This window comes from Pelophylax lessonae (genome assembly GCF_965119305.1).
Source record: "Pelophylax lessonae genome assembly, chromosome: 12".
Classification (NCBI taxonomy): Eukaryota; Metazoa; Chordata; class Amphibia; order Anura; family Ranidae; genus Pelophylax; species Pelophylax lessonae.
Genome location: NC_138779.1, coordinates 214,904,879 through 214,928,239, shown reverse-complemented (window position 1 = coordinate 214,928,239; position 23,361 = coordinate 214,904,879). Strand labels below are relative to the sequence as shown.

Below are 23,361 nucleotides of genomic sequence, written 5' to 3'. Positions count from 1 at the left end.
TGACAAAGAGGTTGCAATATGGCGATGAGTATCCCTGTTACAAAGAAGAGGCAATCCAACCTTTCATGTTTATGATTTACAGTAGGTCTCCTGGCACGAGAACTGGCCTATTAACTGCCTCTAGGGGTACTAGATGCCCAATTCTTCCTGACTAAAATCTACCAATCGGGGCATTTTGATGTTTGCATAAATCCTCCCAGGAACCAGCCCACTGCTTGCATCAGAACTGAGCCTCCAGTGATGACATCACGAGGTTCAAAATAATGTAGGCAACGGAAACGGAAAGGTTTTGGTTACAACATTTTATTAAGTTGATGATGTTGGGGGGGGGGGGTTTGGGGGTGCAGGAAAGAACCAGAGAAGGCTCAACATAAGCAGATTACACCTTCCATCACTCTACTAAAAAGGTGTGTTAATATTTCTGTTTTGTCCCTGCTAGAGAGACTTTTCTTCACTTCCTGCCTCTGTGACGACTTCCTTTAGAGTTGAAAGTGTCGATAATCCAGGCATGGTCTAGGGTTTGTGCACTAAACACTCATTGGGCTTCACGCATTTGTACTGCTGGTTCTGATCCATGATGTATCCATTGTCACAGACACACCTCGGGCCTCCTGGTGTGCTACAGGATCCAGTAACAGTTGGTTTTTCACAGGTGGCCTGGCAAGGTAATCCGAAGGGCTGGTAGTGCGAGTTGGCAGTACAGTTGGTCTTGCAATCTTGTGGTTTCACGCAGGCGATGGTTAAGCCATAGGTGCCGCTCTGGGCGAGATACCCCTTTTTACACCGGCACTCCTTGTGTTTCTTAGCTTCAACACAATCTGGAGGCATAACGGGAGCTAGCAAACGGTCGCATCGTACCTCACATTCCTTGCCCTCTCTAAAGTGGCTGTGCTTTGGACATACACCTATACCTGTTTTATAAAAAAAATAAATAGATAGAAAGAAAAATGTTACTTTGATTCACTATTATTATTATTACTAATGATAACATATGCAGGATATTATATATTATACAGGGTATATACATACACACACACACACACACACACACACACACACACACACACACACATGTATATATATATATATATATATACTGTATATACACACACACTATCTCACAAAAGTGTGTACACCCCTCACATTTTTGTAAATATTTTATTCTATCTTTTCATGTGACAACACTGGAGAAATGACACTTTGCTACAATGTAACGTAGTGAGTGTACAGCTTGTATAACAGTGTAAATTTGCTGTCCCCTCAAAATAACTCAACACACAGCCATTAATGTCTAAACCGCTGGCAACAGAAGTGAGTACACCCCTAAGTGACAATGTCCAAACTGGGCCCAATTAACCATTTTCCCTCCCCGGTGTCATGTGACTCGTTAGTGTTACAAGGTCTCAGGTGTGAATGGGGAGCAAGTGTGTTAAATTTGGGGTTATCGCTCTCACTCTCTAATACTGGTCACTGGAAGGTCAACATGGCACCTCATGGCAAAGAACTCTCTGAGGATCTGAAAAAAAGAATTGTTGCTCTACATAAAGATAGCCTAGGCTATAAGAAGATTGCCAAGACCCTGAAACTGAGTTGCAGCACGGTGGCCAAGACCATACAGCAGTTTAACAGGACAGGTTCCACTCAGAACAGGCCTCACCATGGTCGACCAAACAAGTTGAGTGCACGTGCTCAGCGTTATATCCAGAGGTTGTCTTTGGGAAATAGACGTATGAGTGCTGCCAGCATTGCTGCAGAGGTTGAAGGGGTGGGGGGTCAGCCTGTCAGTGCTCAGACCATATGCCGCACACTGCATCAAATTGGTCTGCATGGCTGTCGTCCCAGAAGGAAGCCTCTTCTAAAGATGATGTACAAGAAAGCCTGCAAACAGTTTGCTGAAGACAAGCAGACCATCTCAATATTGAACCCTAAGGGCTAAGACTGGGATGCCATTAAGGTCCATGTGCGTGTAAAGGCAGGCGTCCCAATACTTTTTGGTAATATTGTTGTGCGTTTTGGTATAAAATTTGACTATTTTTAATTTATTACTAAAAGGCGATGTCTGAACTATCAATAGAATTATGACGCAGTGCCTCCAGCCGATTACGGCAAATAATTTAATATCTAAGAAAAAAAAACCCAATTAATTTTGTTCAGACACTCATAGTATACCACGCAATTTTCCCAAGTTCTTTTTTTTATATCAGTTAATTTCTTTTTAAAAGCATATACCAATCTTAGTGAAACAGTCTACAGTAGGGAATATATATATATATAAGAATATTTATTCGCAAGACATATTTTCACCATAAATGATCATACTTGAGTGACACAAAGAGATAACCTTACATAAAATACCAACTTAAAACGATAAATGCAATGTGATATTTAGCTAAACGATGAAAGTAAAATAAAGCAAGATTATCTATTTCCCAGGTGTAGTATGAACCATAAATTAATATTCTATATAATCAGACCACAATAGTCTGCGAATCACATGGCCGAAAGTCATTCCACTGCAGATGAAGTGAGAATAAGCCATGCAAAACGGAAGACGTAAAATCGCAAATAATGCGCTTAATCTGATATTAAAAATGTTATAAAAACAAAAATCATCTCTTTAGAGAAAAATCTACATATGGTTTATACGGCTGGGATTGTACTTTCGTTACCCTTTAAATACGAAATGTAAAACATTTAAGGAAGTACATAAACAATATTGAATAATAATCAAATAACAGCAAGGCATAATTACCATATTTAAAATGGCCGCTTAGCTTAGAATAGTAGTTACCAGGTTCCTTAAGATGGCTGCTTTTCCAAGATGGTGGCCAATTAGGGAGGAGCTTCTTTTGGCGTCCCTCAAAGGTTCAGATACATGGTGGACCAAGATGGCGTCTGTGTAGGTGAGTCTATACATGGTTGTTGTAATGTGTATGTTGTAAGTGTGATGTGTCTTGTGTCTTGTGTGTTGTGTCCGTTGTGTTGTGTTGTCCTATTACATCTCTGGTTTCTTTTTATTTTGTGTTGAACAAAAGGGCAGAAAAAATTATCATAAGCCAAACCCAGTGGGAGGAACATTATTCCTATTGGTTGGAACATCTTATTCATTAACTGGTGATGTCATAGGGTGACACCTCTTGGTTAACCAGTATATTAAAATTAAATAAAAATTTCTCCATTTAAGACTATTATAAAAAAAAACATAAAATGTAATCATGCTCTCATCTATGACGTCCATTTAATCCACCAGGTATCTGAATAAAGATTAATCTTGGTAACACTATTCTAATATTTAATATATCTTATGTAATATATATATTGGACTTTACTTTTTAACCCAAGACTTCAATTACTAGCAGTAAGAATTGTATAGATACATATACAGTTATATATATTGATACACAACAGCTTGTATATGTAACTTTTTCTATACATGGTTTGTTTCCAATTAGAGTATTATCCATTTAAGGGATTACTATGTTAACAACAGTACATTTATGATTTGGACTGGATGATAAAATATGGGTGAAATTTCTGACCATTTGACACTACTATATGATAGAATATAATGTACTTCTCAGTAGGAGGTTGTCATAACATCATAGTTCCATAACACCTTTTGTATATGATGGGGCAGAGATATCAATTTATGATTTTCTGAAATTCATTTTGAGATTTGCAGTTCTCATCAATCTAAGTGACAATGTTTATATGACTCCGTGTAGATTTCAACAACTTTATCCCCCTGTTTGTGTTTAGGTAAATAAATGACAGATTCTAGTCTTTGTCCAGACAGTTTTGTTTGTCTTCTCAGGGTGGAAACAATAGTTTACTTGCATGGTAGATGGTTGAACACAGGTGTTATCCTGAAATTGAGTTTCGCCCATTGTGTGAGTCATGGCCTGAACATAAAGTTTTACGACCTCTCTGGTTTTTCGTGTTTCAAGACCAGGGGAAGGATGTCTTATGTAAACCTTTTCCCCCAAAGGCCGATCCACCTGTGATAAGCGATTTATTTATCTGTCTTTCTGAGTATTGTATTTAAAAGTTTGTCAAACACATTTTCCTTTCGGGGCAGATGACACAGCTTCTCATCTCAAAGTTCAGGCAAACAAAACCATGTCAAACAATGGACGCAATGTGTGTTTCAAACTGAAAGAGTTTTGACTCAATATGTAGCAAGGTCAATGGAGGCCTCAAAGTTCACAATTCTTGACCTGTAATAATAAAAATGTATTTCTATTTCGCACTGAAAGTTTAACAATATAGTGTAGGTGAGTCTGACCAACTGCAGGCGCTTTACCTAAAAACTGCCACAAGATGGCACCACTGACCACCACCAACAGCTTAGGCACAATGTAACATTCTTCTTCTTAGATGTCCAGTTATCATAAAGAAAGTTTTTGGAATCTCCTAATAAGGGAGTAAAGGTGAACCTGGAGATTCTCAGCCTGTAGTGTGTGGCCCCCCTAGAGTCAATCATTAAGATCTCTTGCCACTGTGCCTGGTGACACCATACGATGGACCTAAGTTTCTGTTTATATGTTTATATATTTTAATATATATTTATTATTATTATTATAATATTAATAATATTATTATTATTATAATTATTATTATATTTATTATTATTATTTATTTACATGTTTCTATGTTTATATGTTTGTGGGATTCCCTCAGGGCTGCTGTTAGAAACCACGGGGGCCCCATATAGCCAACCTGACAGGGCCCCCATCTAAATAAATACAGTTTGCTATGCTTCAGTTATGAATGAGCCCAGTGAGTGATTGGTACCGATCACTCATTGTGTTCATTCAGGAAAGGAAGGGGTTGGTAAATATGACCTATTTACTGGACCCCCCCCCCCCACTCTCCATCCTGAAGAATCCTATTTTGTGCTTGCATCTTCCGGCGGTAAGGAGAGGAGGGAAACCGGAAGCACTGCTGGGTTAGGGGAAGCACACAGGGGGGGCCTGGTAGGTGAAAACTTATGGTGCACAGGTGGGGGGGGATTACTGGAACCAATCCCCTGTATGGCTCTCTCTGCAGAAGCTGAAGAAACCAGCTTTTAGTTGCTGCAGAGAGAATCATACAGAGATCAGTTTCAGTAAATACCCCCCCCCCCGCCCACTGCGCCGATCACCCTCCCTGCCCACATTAAATTCTCCTCTGTGCCTGGGCCCCCCCATCTGACCTGGGCACCGTACAGGAGGCCCTGGATGCCATTAAAGTCCATGTGCGTGTAAAGGCAGGCGTCCCAATACTCTTTGGTAATATAGTGTAGGTGAGTCTGTCCAACTGCAGGCGCTTTACCTAAAAACTGCCACAAGATGGCACCACTGACCACCACCAACAGATTGCACACAATGTAACATTCTTCAAATCTGTTTATAATCATAAAGGAATTTTTTGGAATCTCCTAATAATGGAGTAAAGGTGAACCTGGAGATTCTCAGCCCGTAGTGTGTGGCCCCCTAAAGTCCATGTGTGTGTAAAGGCAGGCGTCCCCATACTTTTGACAATATAGTGTATGTGACCCCCGCCACATTGATCTTCCTTCTGGCACAGTGAAAGAGAAGTGCGTAGACACTTTATTATGGTAAGAAGGAGATCTTTCCCATCTTTCTGCCGCCACACACAGAGCGAGAATGCTAATACACATGGGGAGGGGGGGGGGGGGGGTTAGGATGTGTCCACTCCTATGGAAGAGATATAACTTCATAAATGTGCAGATTCAGCACCACTGTCCAATCATTAGGCTAGGGGGGAGGGCCCTTGACCAAGCTGTAATGATGTCATAACACTACTTGTCCAGCATAATTGTTGGTACATTTTTCTGTGTGAATTGGACACAATTAAATGTTCATTTATGTTAATTTATTTAAAAAAATAATAAATAAATAAATATAATAGAATAAAATAAATAAATAAATAAATAAATAAAATAGAATACAATAAATACATAAATAAATAAAATAAATAAATAAATAAATAAATACATAAATATAATTAAATAAATAAATAAAAAAGAATAAAATAAATAAAATAAATAAAATAAATAAAATAAATAAAATAAATAAAATAAATAAATAAAATAGAGTGGTTTCAGAAAATACCAAATTATGACAAATTTATGGAGCTGGGGATCCTAGGAATAGATATGATTAGTAGTGATGAGCTGAACATACGTGGGTTTGCTTTGAGGTAGGTTTGGCGAACATTACTGATGTTCGGGTCTCTGTGATACTCTACGCAATGCAGCAGATCATGGCTTGGTGGGAGAGGCTGGCAGAGTGAAAACCATTGCAGCACCCTGCCTCAGTTCTCTTGGGAGTCCTCTGCCACCGAATGCAAGCAGTGTGGGCTGACGCTTGGGAGGAAGTATGTGAATATCAATATGCCTCAATGGGTAAAGGTGTCAGTCTGGAGGAGTGGGCATTCCTAGGCACACTACATTTGCATACAGACTGCCCTCGGTAATGCCAATATGTGATGCTACCTCCATGATTAAAAGAAGCAAATCCAACAAATAAAAAGGGGCGGGCCAAGAACAGTCAGGCTGGGAAGGGAAAGGGCTAAATGATGCTGGACATCCTCTAGCTCTTAATTTCTAGCCATTGGACTGTTATTTTTAAAATTTCATTACATTGCAATATACTGTAAGTCGTATAACTTTTTTATTAAAATACATTAGTGTTGTGAATTGAGCCAATGGAAACATGTCACTCACCTGTAGTGATATCAGTCTGAATTTGGAGGGCTGGAAGAGAAACAAAAAAAAAAAAAACAATATTAGCTGAAGCCGCTGTAGCATTTTCTATTGCAGATTAAAGTGAATAAACAGTCTAACTTTCTTTAGCTATATACATGTGAAAGTGGCCATCTTCAAATAAAAAACAAATTCTTTCAAAATTTACAGCAGTATTTATTTAATTTTTTTTTTTTTTTTGAGATTTAAAAAAAAATACAAACATAAAAAATATTTTCATATAAAACTATAGAAATTTTTTTTTTTTACAATATTAATAAATGTAGTCACACACAGAGCGAGAATGCTAATACACATGGGGGGGAGGGATTAGGATGTGCCCAGGATATGAATAAACAGTCTAACTTTCTTTAGCTATACATGTGAAAGTGGCCATCTTCAAATAAAATTTTTTTCTTTAAAATTTACGGCAGTATTTATTTAATTTTTTGATTTAAAAAAAAAATACAAACATAAAAGTATTTTCATATAAAACTATAGAAAAAAAGATTTTTACAATATTAATAAAGGTAGTCACACACAGAGCGAGAATGCTAATACACATGGGGGGGATTAGGATGTGCCCAGGATGTGAATAAACAGTCTAACTTTCTTTAGCTAAACATGTGAAAGTGGCCATCTTCAAATCATTTTTTTTTTATTTACGGCAGTATTTATTTATTTATTTTTTGAGAATAAAAAATAAAAATATTTTCATATAAAACTATAGAAAAAATATTTTTACAATATTAGAAAAGGTAGTCCTTTAAATAAAAAAATAACTCTTATAAAATCTGGTGAATTTGTTATTTTTCCCTAAAACCTTATTTTTTTATTTTTTATTTCAGTAACATTATTACTATTCCGACTTTAATTGACATAATTTTAACCATCTTGTGAGTATTACCCTAAATGCCAATAGAATGGCGTTCCTTTCCCTTAGCTTACCTTAGACTAATTCAAATTTATCATATAAAAAAAAAAAATGTCTTTGTGCCCCATTGCTACCCTCTATCTCATTACTCTAGTCAGCCAGAGGGCCAATTTATTCCATGATTTTCTATCAAGCAAACAAAAAACTTGATCTGCATTGTGGGCCATTTGTCTCCCCTTATTTAGGAATCCAAGAATATTCGTTAATAGAACTGTATGGCCTATTGATTATTTTAGGCACATCTACCTCAAGGCTGCACTCAAGTTATTCTCAAAAACCTTTCCATATGTTCTTATATCTCACCATCAAAATGTAAATGTAGGAAATAATATAATAATAATAACAACAACAACATTAATAATAATAATAATAATAATAATAATAATAATAATAATAATAATAATAATAATTATTATTATTATTATTATTATTATTATTATTATTATTATTATTATTATTATTATTATTATTATTGCTATTATTTTAAAGGTCTTTATTTATAATTTCAAGTCATTATTATTATTTTTATTATTGATATTAATATTATTAATATTATGTACACTTAATTTTTTATACATTTATAAGTCTTCTACCTCAAGGCTGCACTCAAGGTATTTTCAAAAACATTTCCATATGTTCTTATAACAACCTCACCAGCAAAATGTAAATGTGGAAATAATATAATAATAATAACAACAACAACAGCAACAACAATAATAACATTAATAATAATAATAATATTTATAATGATAATAATAATAACCTTTCCATATGTTCTTATAACTACCTCACCATCAAAATGTAAATGTGGGAAATAATATAATAATAATAACAACAACAACAACAACATTAATAATATTAATAATTATTATTATTGCTATTATTTTAAATGTGTTTATTTATAATTCCAAGTCATTATTATTATTTTTATTATTGATATTAATATTATTAGTATTATGTACATTTATTTTTATTATAAGTTTATAAGTCTTCTACCTCAAGGCTGCACTCAAGGTATTCTCAAAAACCTTTCCATATGTTCTTATAACAACCTCACCAGCAAAATGTAAATGATGAAATAATATAATAATAACAACAACAGCAACAACAATATTAACATTATTATTATGAATAATAATAATAATAATAACCTTTCCATATGTTCTTATAACTACCTCACCAACAAAATGTAAATGTGGGAAATAATATAATAATAATAAAAACAACAATGACATTAATAATAATAATAATTATTATTATTATTATTGCAATTATTTGAAAGGTGTTTATTTATCATTTCAAGGCATTATTATTATTTTTATTATTGATATTAACATTAGTATTATTTACATTTATTTTTATTATAAATTTATAAGTCTTTTACCTCAAGGCTGCACTCCATATGTTCTTATAACAACCTCACCAGCAAAATGTAAATGTGGGAAATAATATAATAATATAGATAAGCTGCGCTAAGTGAAGAAAAACCCATAATAATAGGTATTCTATGTGCAAAAAATAAATAATTATGATGAAGAATATGAATCAACACGAAATGTGCAGCACATTTGGTGATTGATTCATATTCTTCACGGATACTCTGGGAATATCTGGACTATACGAGAGACTATCTTATATTTTGCTTTATATTTTATTACATACAATATATACAATTCATCATATTTATTTATTTTTGCACATAGAATACCTGTTATTATGTTTTTTTTTTTCACTTAGCGCAGCTTATTTATATTATTATCTATTTTGGTGATATCACACTGGAAGCTGCAGCTCCTTATTACACCAGCGCGGTTATATATTTTGGGGAATTTTGGGAAATAATATAATAATAACAACAATAACAACAACAACGACAACAACAACAATAACATTAATAATAATAATAATAATAATGATATTAATAATAAAAATAATAATAATAATAATAATAATAATAATAATAATAATGATAACAACAACAATAATAATAATAATAATAATAATAATAATAATAATAATAATAATATTAACAATAATAATAATAATATTGCTATTATTTTAAAGGTGTTCATTTATAATTTCAAGTCATTATTATTTTTTTATTATTGGTATTAATATTATTAGTATTATTTACATTTATTTTTATTATAAACTTATAAATATCTTTTGTTATTACTAATTTAAATAATGAAGTAAATAATCCTATTTAATATACGGGTAGGCCCAACAAAAGCGATATGTTAGCTATGGATGGAGCATGCTGGGCTAAGACTGCCCCTGACTCAATAACGAGGAGATTTGGGTCCTGGTTCCCATCTGAAGTTAGACTTCTGAATTTTAAAAAAGAACTTAAAAAACGTACCTGCCACCACAAGGACAACTGCAAGGCTGAAGGACACCATGTTCAATGGAAACGTCCAATCTGGTCACCAAAAACTCACTTTAAATAAAACAAAGAGAAAAGATAAAGAGATGGTTAACACAAGGCGAAGTCAAAACCCCATCACAGCCCCAGCTAACCTGAAATATTCTATAGCAATGGAATATCGCTGATTATTAGAAATGTTACCTGGTTGGACAGCAGGTGTAGAGCGATTTCTGTATCCCGGTTACTGGAATAGGCTCGGCTGTATTCAATTTATAGGAGACAGTTGTCATAGTAATTACTACCTTCTCCGTAAAGCACACCCAGGTAATACATTTCCTTGTACTTGCACATTCAATACTGCGCTATTATTAGTAACCTCAGGTGTTCTAGATACATAAATCAGAGCACGTTTTTTATTATATCTATTAAAAGTTTACAAAAAATGGAGAGAAATACATGTTTTAACAAAAACATTTTAAACCACTTCTGGACCAGAAGGATTTTCCCCTTAAATGACCAGGACATTTTTATTTTTTTGCAATTCGGCACTGCGTTAATTTAACGGACAATTGCGCGGTCGTGTGACGCTGTACCCAAATAAAATTGATCTCCTTTTTTTTCCCCACAAATAGAGCTTTCTTTTGGTGGTATTTGATCACCTCTGCGATTTTTATTTTTTGTGCTATAACCAAAAATAGAGCGATAATTCTGAAAAAAAAAAAACAATATTTTTCACATTCTGATATATAACATTCCCCAAAAAAATGTAAAAATCTGAATTTTTTAACATTTTAGGCCAGTTTGTTTTCTGCTACATATTTTTGGTAAAATAAAATGCAATAAGCGTATTTGGATTGGTTTGCGCAAAAGTTATTGTGTCTACTAACTACGGGAAAGATTTATTTAATTTTTGTTGTTTTTTTTACTAGTAATGGCGGCGATCTGCGATTTTTTTTTAGCGGGACTGCGACATTGCGGCAGACAGATCGGACCCCTAACTGACATTTTTTACACTTTTGGGGGGACCAGTGACATTACTAGAGTAATCAGTGCAAAAAATATGCACTGTTACTGTACTAATGACACTGGCAGGGAAGGGGTTAACACCAGGGATGATCAAAGGCTTAAATGTGTACCTAGGAGCGTGTTTCTAACTGTATGGGGGCAGGACTTGTGAAATGATCACAGAGACCTGTGTTCCTATATAGAAGGATCACATGCGCTCTGTGATCATTCCAGAGAGAAGAACGGTCGGCTGTGTTTACAACAGCTGACCGTTCCTCTCTCTCAGCGGGGAGCGATCACGGGTGGCTGGCGACAATCGGAGCCGCCTGCCCCATGCATCGGAGCCCCCTAGCTGCAGCTGCGCGACCGACATATACCTACGGCGTTTCACGCAGGAGGGCCAGCCTACCGCAGTATTTCTGCGGCGGGCGGTCCGAAAGCGGTTAGAAGAGGCCTAAGTTTGGTCTATCAACATAGTCTATGCCCCAGTTAAAATTGAATGTTGTTAGCGAGGCAGTCAAAGCAAATTTCAATAACAGAGCCCTGAAAGGGGTAACAAACCCATACGGGTTCTAATCCTTTCCCACTCTATCCAAAACTAACAAAAAAAGGTTTGGTGGGACATACAGTATATTTCGGTTTGAAGATTAGGTTGAGGTCCGAGAGGTTAATGGGATCTTTGGAGTTAGGAGTTGTGACGGTACTCACTGTCACTGGGATTAAAAGACAGATACTTAATGGGTTCTGTGTTTACACTTATAATAATGTGTATTGAACTTCAATGTCAGAGACAGGCTCTCCCTATTGTCTGTGTATTGAGGTGTGATGTGGATTCTGCTAAGCCTGTCTGTCCCATTGTTAATGAACTCACATATTGTTTCTGTCCAGATGGCTAGATAATTAGTTCAGGTTAATTATATTTCTGTATACAATTTCATCTGCATATGAACAGTATATTTCGGTTTGAAGATTAGGTTGCGGTCGGAGAGGTTTGGAGGTTAATGGGATCTTTGGAGTTAGGAGTTGTGATGGTACTCGCTGTCACTGGGATTAAAAGACAGATACTTAATGGGTTCTGTGTTTACACTTATAATAATGTGTATTGAACTTCAATGTCAGAGACAGGCTATCCCTATTGTCTGTGTATTGAGGTGTGATGTGGATTCTGTTAAGCCTGTCTGTCCCTTTATTAATTGTTAATGAACTCACATATTGTTTCTGTCCAGATGGCTAGATAATTAGTTCAGGTTAATTCTATTTCTGTATACAATTTCATCTGCATATGATAATGTAATCAGACAACCCTTGACCTGTGTGTGGTGATCTGACCAGGCTGTATAAAAACTAAAAAATGTGACTGTTCAATAAAGGAGAAGATTCCAGTACAAGCTAAGTTGTCGACTAAGCTTTGTATGGGGGGCGGCTGGAATATCTTATATCTATGTTCAAGACTGTAGATAGTAAGTTGGGTGCGCTCCCAGATAGCAGAGAACTGGGCGCCTATACATAGTTACATAGTAGGTGAGGTTGAATAAAGACAATAGTCCATCCAGTTCAACCTGTGTAGGTGTGTGTGGCCGTAATCATCTCTCATAGCCCTGAATGTTCTGATCCTTGAGATGTACGTCTAAGAGTCTTTTGAAACCCACCATAATGATTGATAGTAATGATTGCCACATCCTATTACAAGACTAAACAAAAAAAACAATTTGGAAGAACATGGACTTTGGAGGCACTGAGTATGTAAAACATATGCATTTTATTAAATCACATTGTTAAAAACATGAAAGGAAAAAAAACAACATTAGCATATACATCCCCTTAGAAGGAGACGTGAGTATACACATACATCCAGATGTAGCAATTACATTGCCAAATTATAACAAACAGGTACAGATCATTGAAATAGCATGATAAGATGAATGATACTTCACATCGAGACGATCCACCGAAGGTGACAGGAGGGTGTACTGCCTTCCCAGGGAGATCGGGCGATGTGTTTACACATAGGAGCAGTATTTCATTGAACCAAGTTCCTCGGCATGTTTCGCATTAAGCTTCTTCTGGAGCTAGTAATTCAATGCTCAATATAGTAATAAAATAGGGTAAATTAGATCAAATGTTTTTAATAGATAACCAAAGATTGATGATCCTACCGCCCAGGAAACGAGAGGAAGGAAGGGATGAGACAAGAAAAAGGAAAACAGAAAAAGAAAAAATAATACAAAGAAAGGCACACAGTGATTCAGTATAATATGAATAGTTCTGTCCAAACATGTAGATGGCCGTATATCTCCAACCAAGGCAACCCAGTGTCGCTGCGGCAAATAGGGTGAATACAAGAATAATAATTTATTGTACTGTAGCTGCTTACAAATTGTTCATATAATTATTATTCTTGTCTGTCCCATCGTTGGTGGCTGTTGTTCTCTCCCTGGGTCTCTAGGGATGCTGTTTTTGGAGCCTCGTGCGGCCGAGCAGCCGTAGCCATGTCCCGCCCCCCTGTCTGCGGCTTGAGCCAGGAGCTGTGGGCACTTCCGTCCATAGCTCTCTGTGCTCTGTTTCTGTTGCACTGCTGCAGGGGGGCGGTCCCATGCCTACGCAATGCGGCATTTGCGCCTGCGCAGTGGGATGGCCGGGCCGGGTGATGTCAGCGTCACTCGCGCACCGCCCGGGACCTCTGCGATACAAATGGGGCTTTTCCACTGCATGGAACTGAACGGTTTGGTTCACTTTTGTGCTTTTCTACTGCTGGTACTGCATGGTACGGTGTAGGAACGGTTCGGTACGGTACGGTACGGCGGCGCTTTTCCACTGAATGGAACCAAACGGTATGGTACGGTCCAATCCTTTGCATACAGCCTTGACTGTTTGTCACTACTAGCCACTGATTGGTCAGAGAATCATTGTTATCCCACCCACTTTACTTTAGTGGAAAAGCAAACCATACCGAACCGTACCGAACCGTTCCAACACCGTACCACGTGGTACCATGCAGTGGAAAACCAACAGAGCCAAGCAGGGCCAAGCAGGGCCGAGTGGGGCCGAGCCGGTACTTGCAGTGGAAAAGTGCCAAAATAGGGCTCAGTTACAGGCCCTAACATGGCGGCTTTCTTCCCTATCCGGGGAGGGTGGAGTGCATTTACGAAGAGTCCATTTGGTAAGCGGCTATATCCTCATTTTTTTTTTTCAGCCTCCATGTATCATCCATTTGCCTAAGAGGCCTGTTACATGTTAGCCAGCCACTGTCTGGCTATGCCTGCGAGCCTCTCGGCATTTCCCATTTCCTTATATTTGCTCACTCTCGTATAGGGCTACATACATCTTCCCCTTCATTAGGTCTATATATGTGGACTGCATTACCCTGCTGTTATCATCCCATGCCTTGTGGTGATGCATTAGCTCACTGTTTGATACCTATATGGTAGGTGAGCGTGGTTTATGCTTCATCTTAAATCTGTGGTGTTGGTTTGATTTTTGCATGCTATTTTCTGGGTGACAAGCTGCAAATCTTCTCTTTAACTTTTTTACTAGTCTCTATACTGGGTCTACTGTGTTGTGGTCCCAGGCAGTACTTCTTTGACTTTTATTGGTACCTTGCCTGTCCCTACCTATTGTGACACATTTTACGTGTGTTAACTCCCAGCACTATCCCTCTGATAGCTATATGCTATTTGCGGTTTTACTGGTAAAATCTACCACACCCTACCATTACTTCTCCCTACTTAACACCTGGGGATTTCTTATGAATATATGCATAGGCATGCGCACGGGGTGTGCCGGGTGTGCCCAGGCACACCCTAATCACCCTCATGCTTCCGCCATGGCCGCCGCCGCAGACTGAGTCTGCTCTCTGCCCCTGGCTCACTCTCACTGCTGGCTGGCCTCGGCTTGGCAGCTCTGCCGCTTGGCTCCCGAATCCGATCCAGCCGGCGCCGCCCACTGTGGAGTAGTGGGGGAGACAGGCGTGCGGTGCGGAGAGGGACTGTCTGCAGGAGGGACTAGTCTGTGCAGCGTGCCCGCCCAGCATAGCGTGGGAGAGAACCACCAGGCCAGCAGCAGAAGAAGCCGGCGCGGCGAGGAGGACAACAGGAGTCACAGGAGTCAGAACAGTCAGACAACAATTATTCAGCAAAGAAGGCGGGGGAGAGGCCAGAGAGCCTGGTGACGGTGTGTGGTGCTGATGCTGCAGAAGGAAAACCTTGCCTGAGGAGTCAGGACAGGTGAAAAAAAGGTAGGTAAGAGTAGTACTGTAGTACTGACTGTACTAGTGACTGTCTGACTGAGAAGAAGACTATGTAAAGGGGATCTATTTTATGGGTAACGTGCCCTTGCCTGGCCTGCTGTAAGGGGGGAGATCTAAATGGGGGACAGGATCTCACCTCACCCTGGCCTACTGTAAGGGGGGATCTATATGGGGGACATGATCCTCCCCATTTTACTCCACTCTACTCCGGCCCTCCCAACTATCTCTACCTATAATTTATTTGACTCTGCTCCTGCCATCCTTTCCATCTCTGCTCCTTTCCTCCTCTACTCTTGCCCTTCTACTACCATCTCTACCATTGTCCTCCCCCACTCATAGCTTCCACTCTACTCCTACCTTCCCACCTATTTCTGCCCCTATCCTCCCAAGCTCACCTTTCCCATTCTGGTACTGCCCGACTACCTACCTCTGCTCCTGTCCTCCTACTCTCTTACTCATCTCTGCTCCTGTCCTCCTACTCTCTTACTCATCTCTGCTCCTGTCCTCCTACTCTCTTACTCATCTCTGCTCCTGTCCTCCTACTCTCTTACTCATCTCTGCTCCTGTCCTCCTACTCTCCTATTCATCTCTGCTCCTGTCATCCTACTCATTTCTGCTTCTGTCCTCCTGCTCTCACCTCTCCTGCTTTACTGCTGCTCTCCTACTGATCTCTGTGCCTGTCCATCCATGCTCATATCCTGCACTCTGCTCCTACCCTTCTACCAATCTCTGCTCCTGTACACACATGCTCATATCCCGCACTCTGCTCCTATCCTTCTAGCAATCTTTGCCCCTGTCCATCCAGTGGTGTATTTAGGTTTTGTGCTGCCCTAGACCGGACTAAAATTTGTGCACCCCCTAATTTAACTTCCTTCCTGTCAAGGCCACACCCCTTCCTGTTTCAGACCCGCCCTGTCATCTGTAAACCACACCCCTTCCTCTTTAGGCTCCACCTCTTCCTCTCTGTACATTAAAAGTGGGTAAAAAGTGCCCACTAGGCAGCGGTGATGCCAATCCACAGGGCCAGTGGCCGCAATTGCCGCCGGGAAACCATGATCGTTCCCCACTGGGAGAGAACAACGGTCTGCTGTTGTAAACAAAGCAGACCATTGTTCTATCTGAAATGATCACAGAGCGCCTGTGATCCTCCTATTTAGAATCACAGGTCTCTGTGTTCATGTCACAAACCCCTCCCCCATGCAGTTAGAAAACACCCCCTAGGCTCACACTTTGATCACCCCCGGGTTAACCCCTTCCCTGCCAGTGTCATTATTACAGTAACAGTGCATATTTGTAGCACTGATTACTGTAGTAATGTCACTGGTCCCCCCAAAAGCGTCAAAAATGTCAGTTAGGGGTCCGATCTGTCCACCGCAATGTCGCAGTCCCACTAAAAATGGCAGATCGCCGCCATTACTAGTAAAAAAAAAAAAAGACAATAAAATTACATAAATCCCTCCCCTAGTTAGTAGACAAGATAACTTTTGTGCAAACCAATCAAAATACGCTTATTGCAATTTTTTTTTACCAAAAATATGTAGCAGAAAACAAATTGGCCTAAAATGTTAAAAAATTTGATTTTTACATTTTTTTGGGAATGTTATATAGCAGAATGTGAAAATGTATTATTTTTTTTTTCAAAATTGTCGCTCATTTGTTTGTCTATAGCACAAACAATAAAAATCGCAGAGTTGATCAAATACCACCAAATGAAATCTCTATTTGTGGGGAAAAAAGGACATCAATTTTATTTGGGTACAGTGTCGCATTACCAGGCAGTTGTCCGTTAAAGTAATGCAGTGCCGAATCGCAAAAAATGGCCTGGTCATTAAAGCGGAGTTCCAGCCATTTCACTCACCTGTCCAACGGTCCAGCGATGCGGCCGCCCGAAGCCTCGATCCTCTCCCTCGGCGCCGGCATCACTGCTGTGGGTACCCGGCTGTGACAGTTTGCGGCTTCACTGCCGGGTACGCACTGCGCATGCGCGAGTTGCGCTACGCGCCGTGATTGGCCGCCAATCTTCTGGGACCTTTGACATGTCCCAGAAGATTGCAGGGAGGGAGGGGGAGAGGAGAACTTCCGCTCAGGGCGCCGCGGCGCTCCGAGCGGAAGTGGGAGCGGGTACCTGTCAAAACTAGGTACCCGCTCCCCCCCCCAAAAAATGACATGCCAAATGTGGCATGTCAGGGGGTTAGGACCACCTAAAGCGGAAGTTCCACTTTTGGGTGGAACTCCGCTTTAAGGGGGAAAATCCTTCCGGTCCAGAAGTAGTTAATTTGATTCTACTGTTGTCTGAGCACCCTTAGCTTGACTAGAAGTTAACAAGGTTGTTTTTGGCCCCATCATCTCACTGGCCTGGACTCCCAGGGACTTCCCAAACCATTCTGCACAATTTTGCTTCCCTTAATGCTCTGTTTTATGGAACCTGGTTTGCAAAATTTTTAAAACTGTTTGCAAAACCACTTCTGGGACAAGGTCATCAGTATAATTATTTATACCTTCTCTGCTTGTCATTTGGGATCCTCAAGCTAAACTCTCAGGGACTTCCCAAACCATTTTTCTCAATTTTGTTTCTTTTACTGCTCCATATCTTCAAACCTGGTTTGAGATCCCATTAACTTCAATGCGACTTCTGGTTTGGAAAATCTAATTTTCATAGGTTTGCAACAATGTTAAAATGTTGGCCAAACCACTTCTGGGACAAGGCCATCATTGTAATTATTTATACTGTCTTAGCTTGTTATTTGGAATCCTCAATCTTGACTTCCATTTGGGATCCCCAAGCTGCCCTCCCAGGGACTTCCCAAAGCATTTTGCCCAATTTTTCTCCATTTTCTGCTCCATTTCTTGGAACCTGGTTTGGATTTCCTTTGACTTCAATGCACCTTTTTGTTTAGAAATTCAAATTTTTATAGGTTTGCAAAATTTTAAAAATGTTGCCCAAACCACTTCTGGGACAAGGTCATCATTGTAAATAATTTATACCTTCTCCACTTGTCATTTGGGATCCTTAGGCTTGACTTCAAGGGACTTCCCAAACCTTTTTGCTAAATTTTGCTCCATGTCTTGGAGCCTGGTTTGAATTTCCATTGACTTCAATGTGATTTCTGGTTTAGAAATTCCAATTTTCATTGCTTTGCAAAAATGTAAAAAATGTTGGCCAAACCAATTCTGGGACAAGGCCATCGGTATAATAATTTATACCTTCTCCGCTCATTGGAGATCCTCAATCTGTACTCCCATTAGGGATTCTCAGGCTGGACACCTGGGGATTTACCAAACCATTTTGCCCAATTTTGCTCCACTTACTACTCCATTTCTTGGAAACTGGTTTGGATTTCCAATGACTTCAATGCGACTTCTGGTTTGGAAATTCTAGTTTTTATAGCTTTGCAGGCCCAAGACAGGGGTGTAACTACAGGGGTTGCAGGGGTTGCAATTGCAACCGGGCCTCATGCTCCAGGGGGCCTGTGCGGCTCCCCTGTACACCTGGATAGGAGGGGCGGCGGGGGCAGCATGTAGAGAAGTCACTGTCCTCCTTTTTCCTCCTGTAGCTGCAGGTGGAAAATGGAGGAGATTGGTTCCTCTGTATGCTGCCCCCGCCACTCCTCCTATCCAGTTCACTTGTGTTCTGCTGTCTCTGGGCCCCTGTTTGCTCCCCTGGTCCCCCCCCAACTGTGCTGCCGCCCCCCACTGTGCTCCCTCCCCTCTCCTGCTGGCTGCTGCAGGGATGTGTCACAATAGAGAACCAGGAAGGGGTCGGCAAATATGTAATTTACCAGCTCCTTCCTTTTCTGAATGGACAGAGTCATAGTCAGTCACATTGTAAAAAAATAAAATAAAATGATAAAAAAATAATAAAATTAAAATAAAAAAAAATAAAAACTACTGACACCAGTGGGTGAACTTCCAGGATCGCAAAGGTCACACTTGCAACCGGGCCCTGGCATTCCACCACCGTTGGGAGGCCCCAAGATGGCAGGAAGGGGGCCAACTGTAGAACTTGTGAAAGGGTCCCACTGCGGGACCGTAATAAAGGGAGTAAAGGGCCTCAGGATCAGTGGAAAGAGCCCAAGGCTTGAAGGGAAGAGCCCCGGCCGGGGGTCCGGGGGGCCCTTCATGGTTTCCTGCACCGGGGCCCTGAAGGTTCTGGTTGCGCCTCTGGCACAAGAGGTTGCAATATGGCGATGAGTATCCCTGTTACAAGGAAGAGGCAGCCCAACCTTTCATGTTTATGATTTACAGTAGGTCTCCTGGCATGGGAACTGGCCAATTAACTGCCTCTAGGGGTACTAGATGCCAACTCTTCCTGACTCCACCTAAAATCCACCAATTGGGCATTTTGATATTTTCATAAATCCTCCCAGGAACCAGCCCACTGCTTGCATCAGAACTGAGCCGCCAGTGATGACATCACGGGTTTCCAAATAATGTAGGCAATGGAAACGGAAAGGTTTTTGTTAAAGACATTTTATTGAGTTTATGATGAACATTGTTTCCAACAGCATCAGCCTTTAAATTATTTATGCACTTCATTTATTTACATGTATTATGTTGTTCAATATTGCACAGATTATGTGGTTTATGTGTAATTTTGCACTTTATTGATTAATTGCACATTTTCTATTGTAGTACATACTGTAAGTGCATACATACTTATGTGACGTACAATATAGCACCTTAATTATGTGAGTTTGCACCTTTTCTTTGCTATGCAGTACATGGGTATACATATACTTATGTGTTGTACATTATAGCACTTTAATTGCGTGAGTTTGCACTTTTTTTTGCTTATCATATATTTATATGAATGAGCACTATTGCACTTTATTTAAATTTATCAGCGCTGCATTTTGTTTAAATATTTCTGTTTTGTCCCTGCTAGAGAGACGTTTCTTCACTTCCTGCCTCCGTGACGACTTCCTTTAGAGTTGGAACGTGTCGATAATCCATGCATGCTCTAGGGTTTGTGCACGGAACACTCATTGGGCTTCACGCATTTGTACTGCTGGTTCTGATCCATGATGTATCCAGTGTTACAGACACAACTCGGGCCTCCTGGAAACTCGCAGGGTTGAGTAACAGTTTGTTTATCACAGGTGGCCTGGCAAGGGGATCCGAAGGGCTCGTAGTGCGAGTTGGCACTACAGTTGGTTTGGCAGTCTTCTGGTCTAACGCAGACGACGGTTAAGCCATAGGTGCCGCTCTGGGCGAGTAACCCATCTTTACACCGGCACTCCTTGTGTTTCTTTTCTTCAACACAATCTGGAGGCATAACGGGAGATAGCAGACGGTCGCATCGTACCTCACATTCCTTGCCCTCTCTAAAGTGGCTGTGCTTTGGACATATACCTATACCTGTTTTATAAAATATAAATAAATAGATAGAAAAATGTTACTTTGATTCACTATTATTATTACTAATGGTAACATATACAGGATATTATATATTATACAGGATAAATAAATATATATATATATATATATATATATATATATATATATATATACATATAAAATATATATATAATATATATACATATTATATTATATATAATATATATTATATATTATACAGGATATATATATATATATATATATATATATATATATATATATATATATATATATATATATATATATATAAATATATATATATATATATATATATATATATATATATATATGGGATATATATATATATATATATATATATATATATATATATATATATATATATATATATATAGGATATATATATATATGGGATATATATATATATATATATATATATATATATATATATATATATATACATATATATATATGTATATATATATATATATATATATATATATATATATATATCCTGTATAATATATAATATATATAATATATATTATATATATATATTTATATTTCTATATATATATATATATATATATATATACACAGTATCTCACAAAAGTGAGTACACCCCTCACTTTTTTGTAAATATTTTCTTATATCTTTTCATGTGACAACACTGAAGAAATAACACTTTGCTACAATGTAAAGTAGTGAGTGTACAGCTTGTATAACAGTGTAAATTTGCTGTCCCCTCAAAATAACTCCACACACAGCCATTAATGTCTAAACCGCTGGCAACAAAAGTCAGTACACCCCTAAGTGACAATGTCCAAACTGGGCCCAATTTGCCATTTTCCCTCCCCGGTGTCATGTGACTCGTTAGTGTTACAAGGTCTCAGGTGTGAATGGGGAGCAGGTGTGTTAAATTTGGTGTTATCGCTCTCACTCTCTCATACTGGTCAATGGAAGTTCAACATGGCACCTCATGGCAAAGAACTCTCTGAGGATCTGAAAAAAAGAATTGTTGCTCTACATAAAGATGGCCTAGGCTATCAGAAGATTGCCAAGACCCTGAAACTGAGCTGCAGCACGGTGGCCAAGACCATACGGCAGTTTAACAGAACAGGTTCCACTCAGTATAGGCCTCGCCATGTTCGACTAAAGAAGTTGAGTGCACGTGCTCAGCGTCATATCCAGAGGTTGTCTTTGGGAAATAGACGTATGAGTGCTGCAAGCATTGCTGCAGAGGTTGAAGGTGTGGGGGGGGGTCAGCCTGTCAGTGCTCAGACCATACGCCACACACTGCATCAAATTGGTCTGCATGGCTGTCATCCCAGAAGTAAGCCTTTCATAAAGAAGATGCACAAGAGAGCACACAAGACAAGCAGACCAACTCAATATTAAACAATACAGACTAAGACTGGGATGCCATTAAAGTCCATGTGCGTGTAAAGGCAGGCGTCCCAATACTTTTTGGTAATATAGTGTAGGTGAGTCTGACCAACTGCAGGCGCATTACCTAAAAACTGCCACAAGATGGCACCACTGACCACCACCAACAGCTTATGCAAAATGTAACATTCTTCAAAGCTTTTTAGATGTCCAGTTATCATAAAGGAAGTTTTTGGAATCTCTTAATAAGGGAGTAAAGGTGAACCTGGAGATTCTCAGCCTGTAGTGTGTGGACCCCCTAGAGTCAATCATTAGGATCTCTTGCCACTGTGCCTGGTGACACCATACACTGGACCTCTATGTTTCTGTTTATATGTTTATATATTTTAATATATATTTCTTATTATTATTTTTATTATAATATCAATATTATTATTATTATTATTATTATAATTATTATTATATTTATTATTATTATTTATTTACATGTTTCTATGTTTGTGGGATGCCATCAGGGCTGCTTTAAGAAACCATGGGGGCCCCATATAGCCAACCTGACAGGCCCCCCCCCCCCCACCCAAATAAATACAGTTTTCTATGCTTCAGTTGTGAATGAGCCCAGTGAGTGATCGGTACCAATCACTCATTGTGTTCATTCAGGAAAGGAAGGGGTTGGTAAATATGACCTATTTACTGGACTCCCCCCCCCCCCTCTCCATCATGAAGAATTCTATTGTGTGCTTGCACCTTCCGGCGGTACAGAGAGGAGGGAAGCCGGCAGCACTGCCGGGGTAGGGGAAGCACACAGGGGGTGAAAACTTATGGTGAACAGGGAGTTTGATCAGTGTGGCAGGGGGTGGGGGCAATTACTGGAAACGATACCCCGTATGGCTCTCTCTGCAGAAGCTGAGAGCCAGTAGGAGGGAGAGGAGAAGAAACCAGCTTTTAGCTGCTGCAGAGAGAATCATACAGGGATCAGTTTTAGTAATTACCACCCCCCCGCCATGCCGATCACCCTCCCTGCCCCCATTAAATTCACCTTGCTGCCTTGGCACCGTACAGGAGGTCTGGTGGTACCCCCTTATCTACGGCCCTAGATGCCATTAAAGTCCATGTGCATGTAAAGGCAGGCGTCCCAATACTTTTGACAATTTAGCGTATGTGACCCGGCCGGCACATTGATCTTCTTGCTGGCACAGTAAAAGAGAAGTGCGTAGACACTTTTATTATGGTAAGAAGGAGATCTTTACCATCTTCCTGCCGGCACTCACAGAGCGAGAATGCTAATACACATGGGGGGGCGGGGATTAGAATGTGTC

The 23,361-nt window shown here is 39.3% G+C and overlaps 1 protein-coding gene across 2 annotated transcripts in view; it reads right to left on the bottom strand.

Moving 5' to 3' along the window:
* Window positions 1-380: 380 nt before the first annotated feature.
* The window catches only part of LOC309568047 (serine protease inhibitor swm-1-like), a 26,142-nt gene continuing 3,161 nt past the window's right edge, over window positions 381-23,361 (bottom strand). Inside the window, exons 1-3 of one of the 2 annotated variants that reach the window (XM_082273627.1) lie at window positions 10,045-10,174; window positions 6,731-6,760; window positions 381-911 (exon numbers count right to left, since the gene is read on the bottom strand). In XM_082273627.1, coding sequence (XP_082129753.1) covers window positions 514-911; window positions 6,731-6,760; window positions 10,045-10,084 — 468 coding nt within the window. In that variant the 5' untranslated portion in view covers window positions 10,085-10,174 and the 3' untranslated portion in view covers window positions 381-513. Of the gene's footprint in view, window positions 912-6,730; window positions 6,761-10,044; window positions 10,175-23,361 lie in introns of those variants that run through there. The other variant, XM_082273628.1, reaches the window with a different exon arrangement.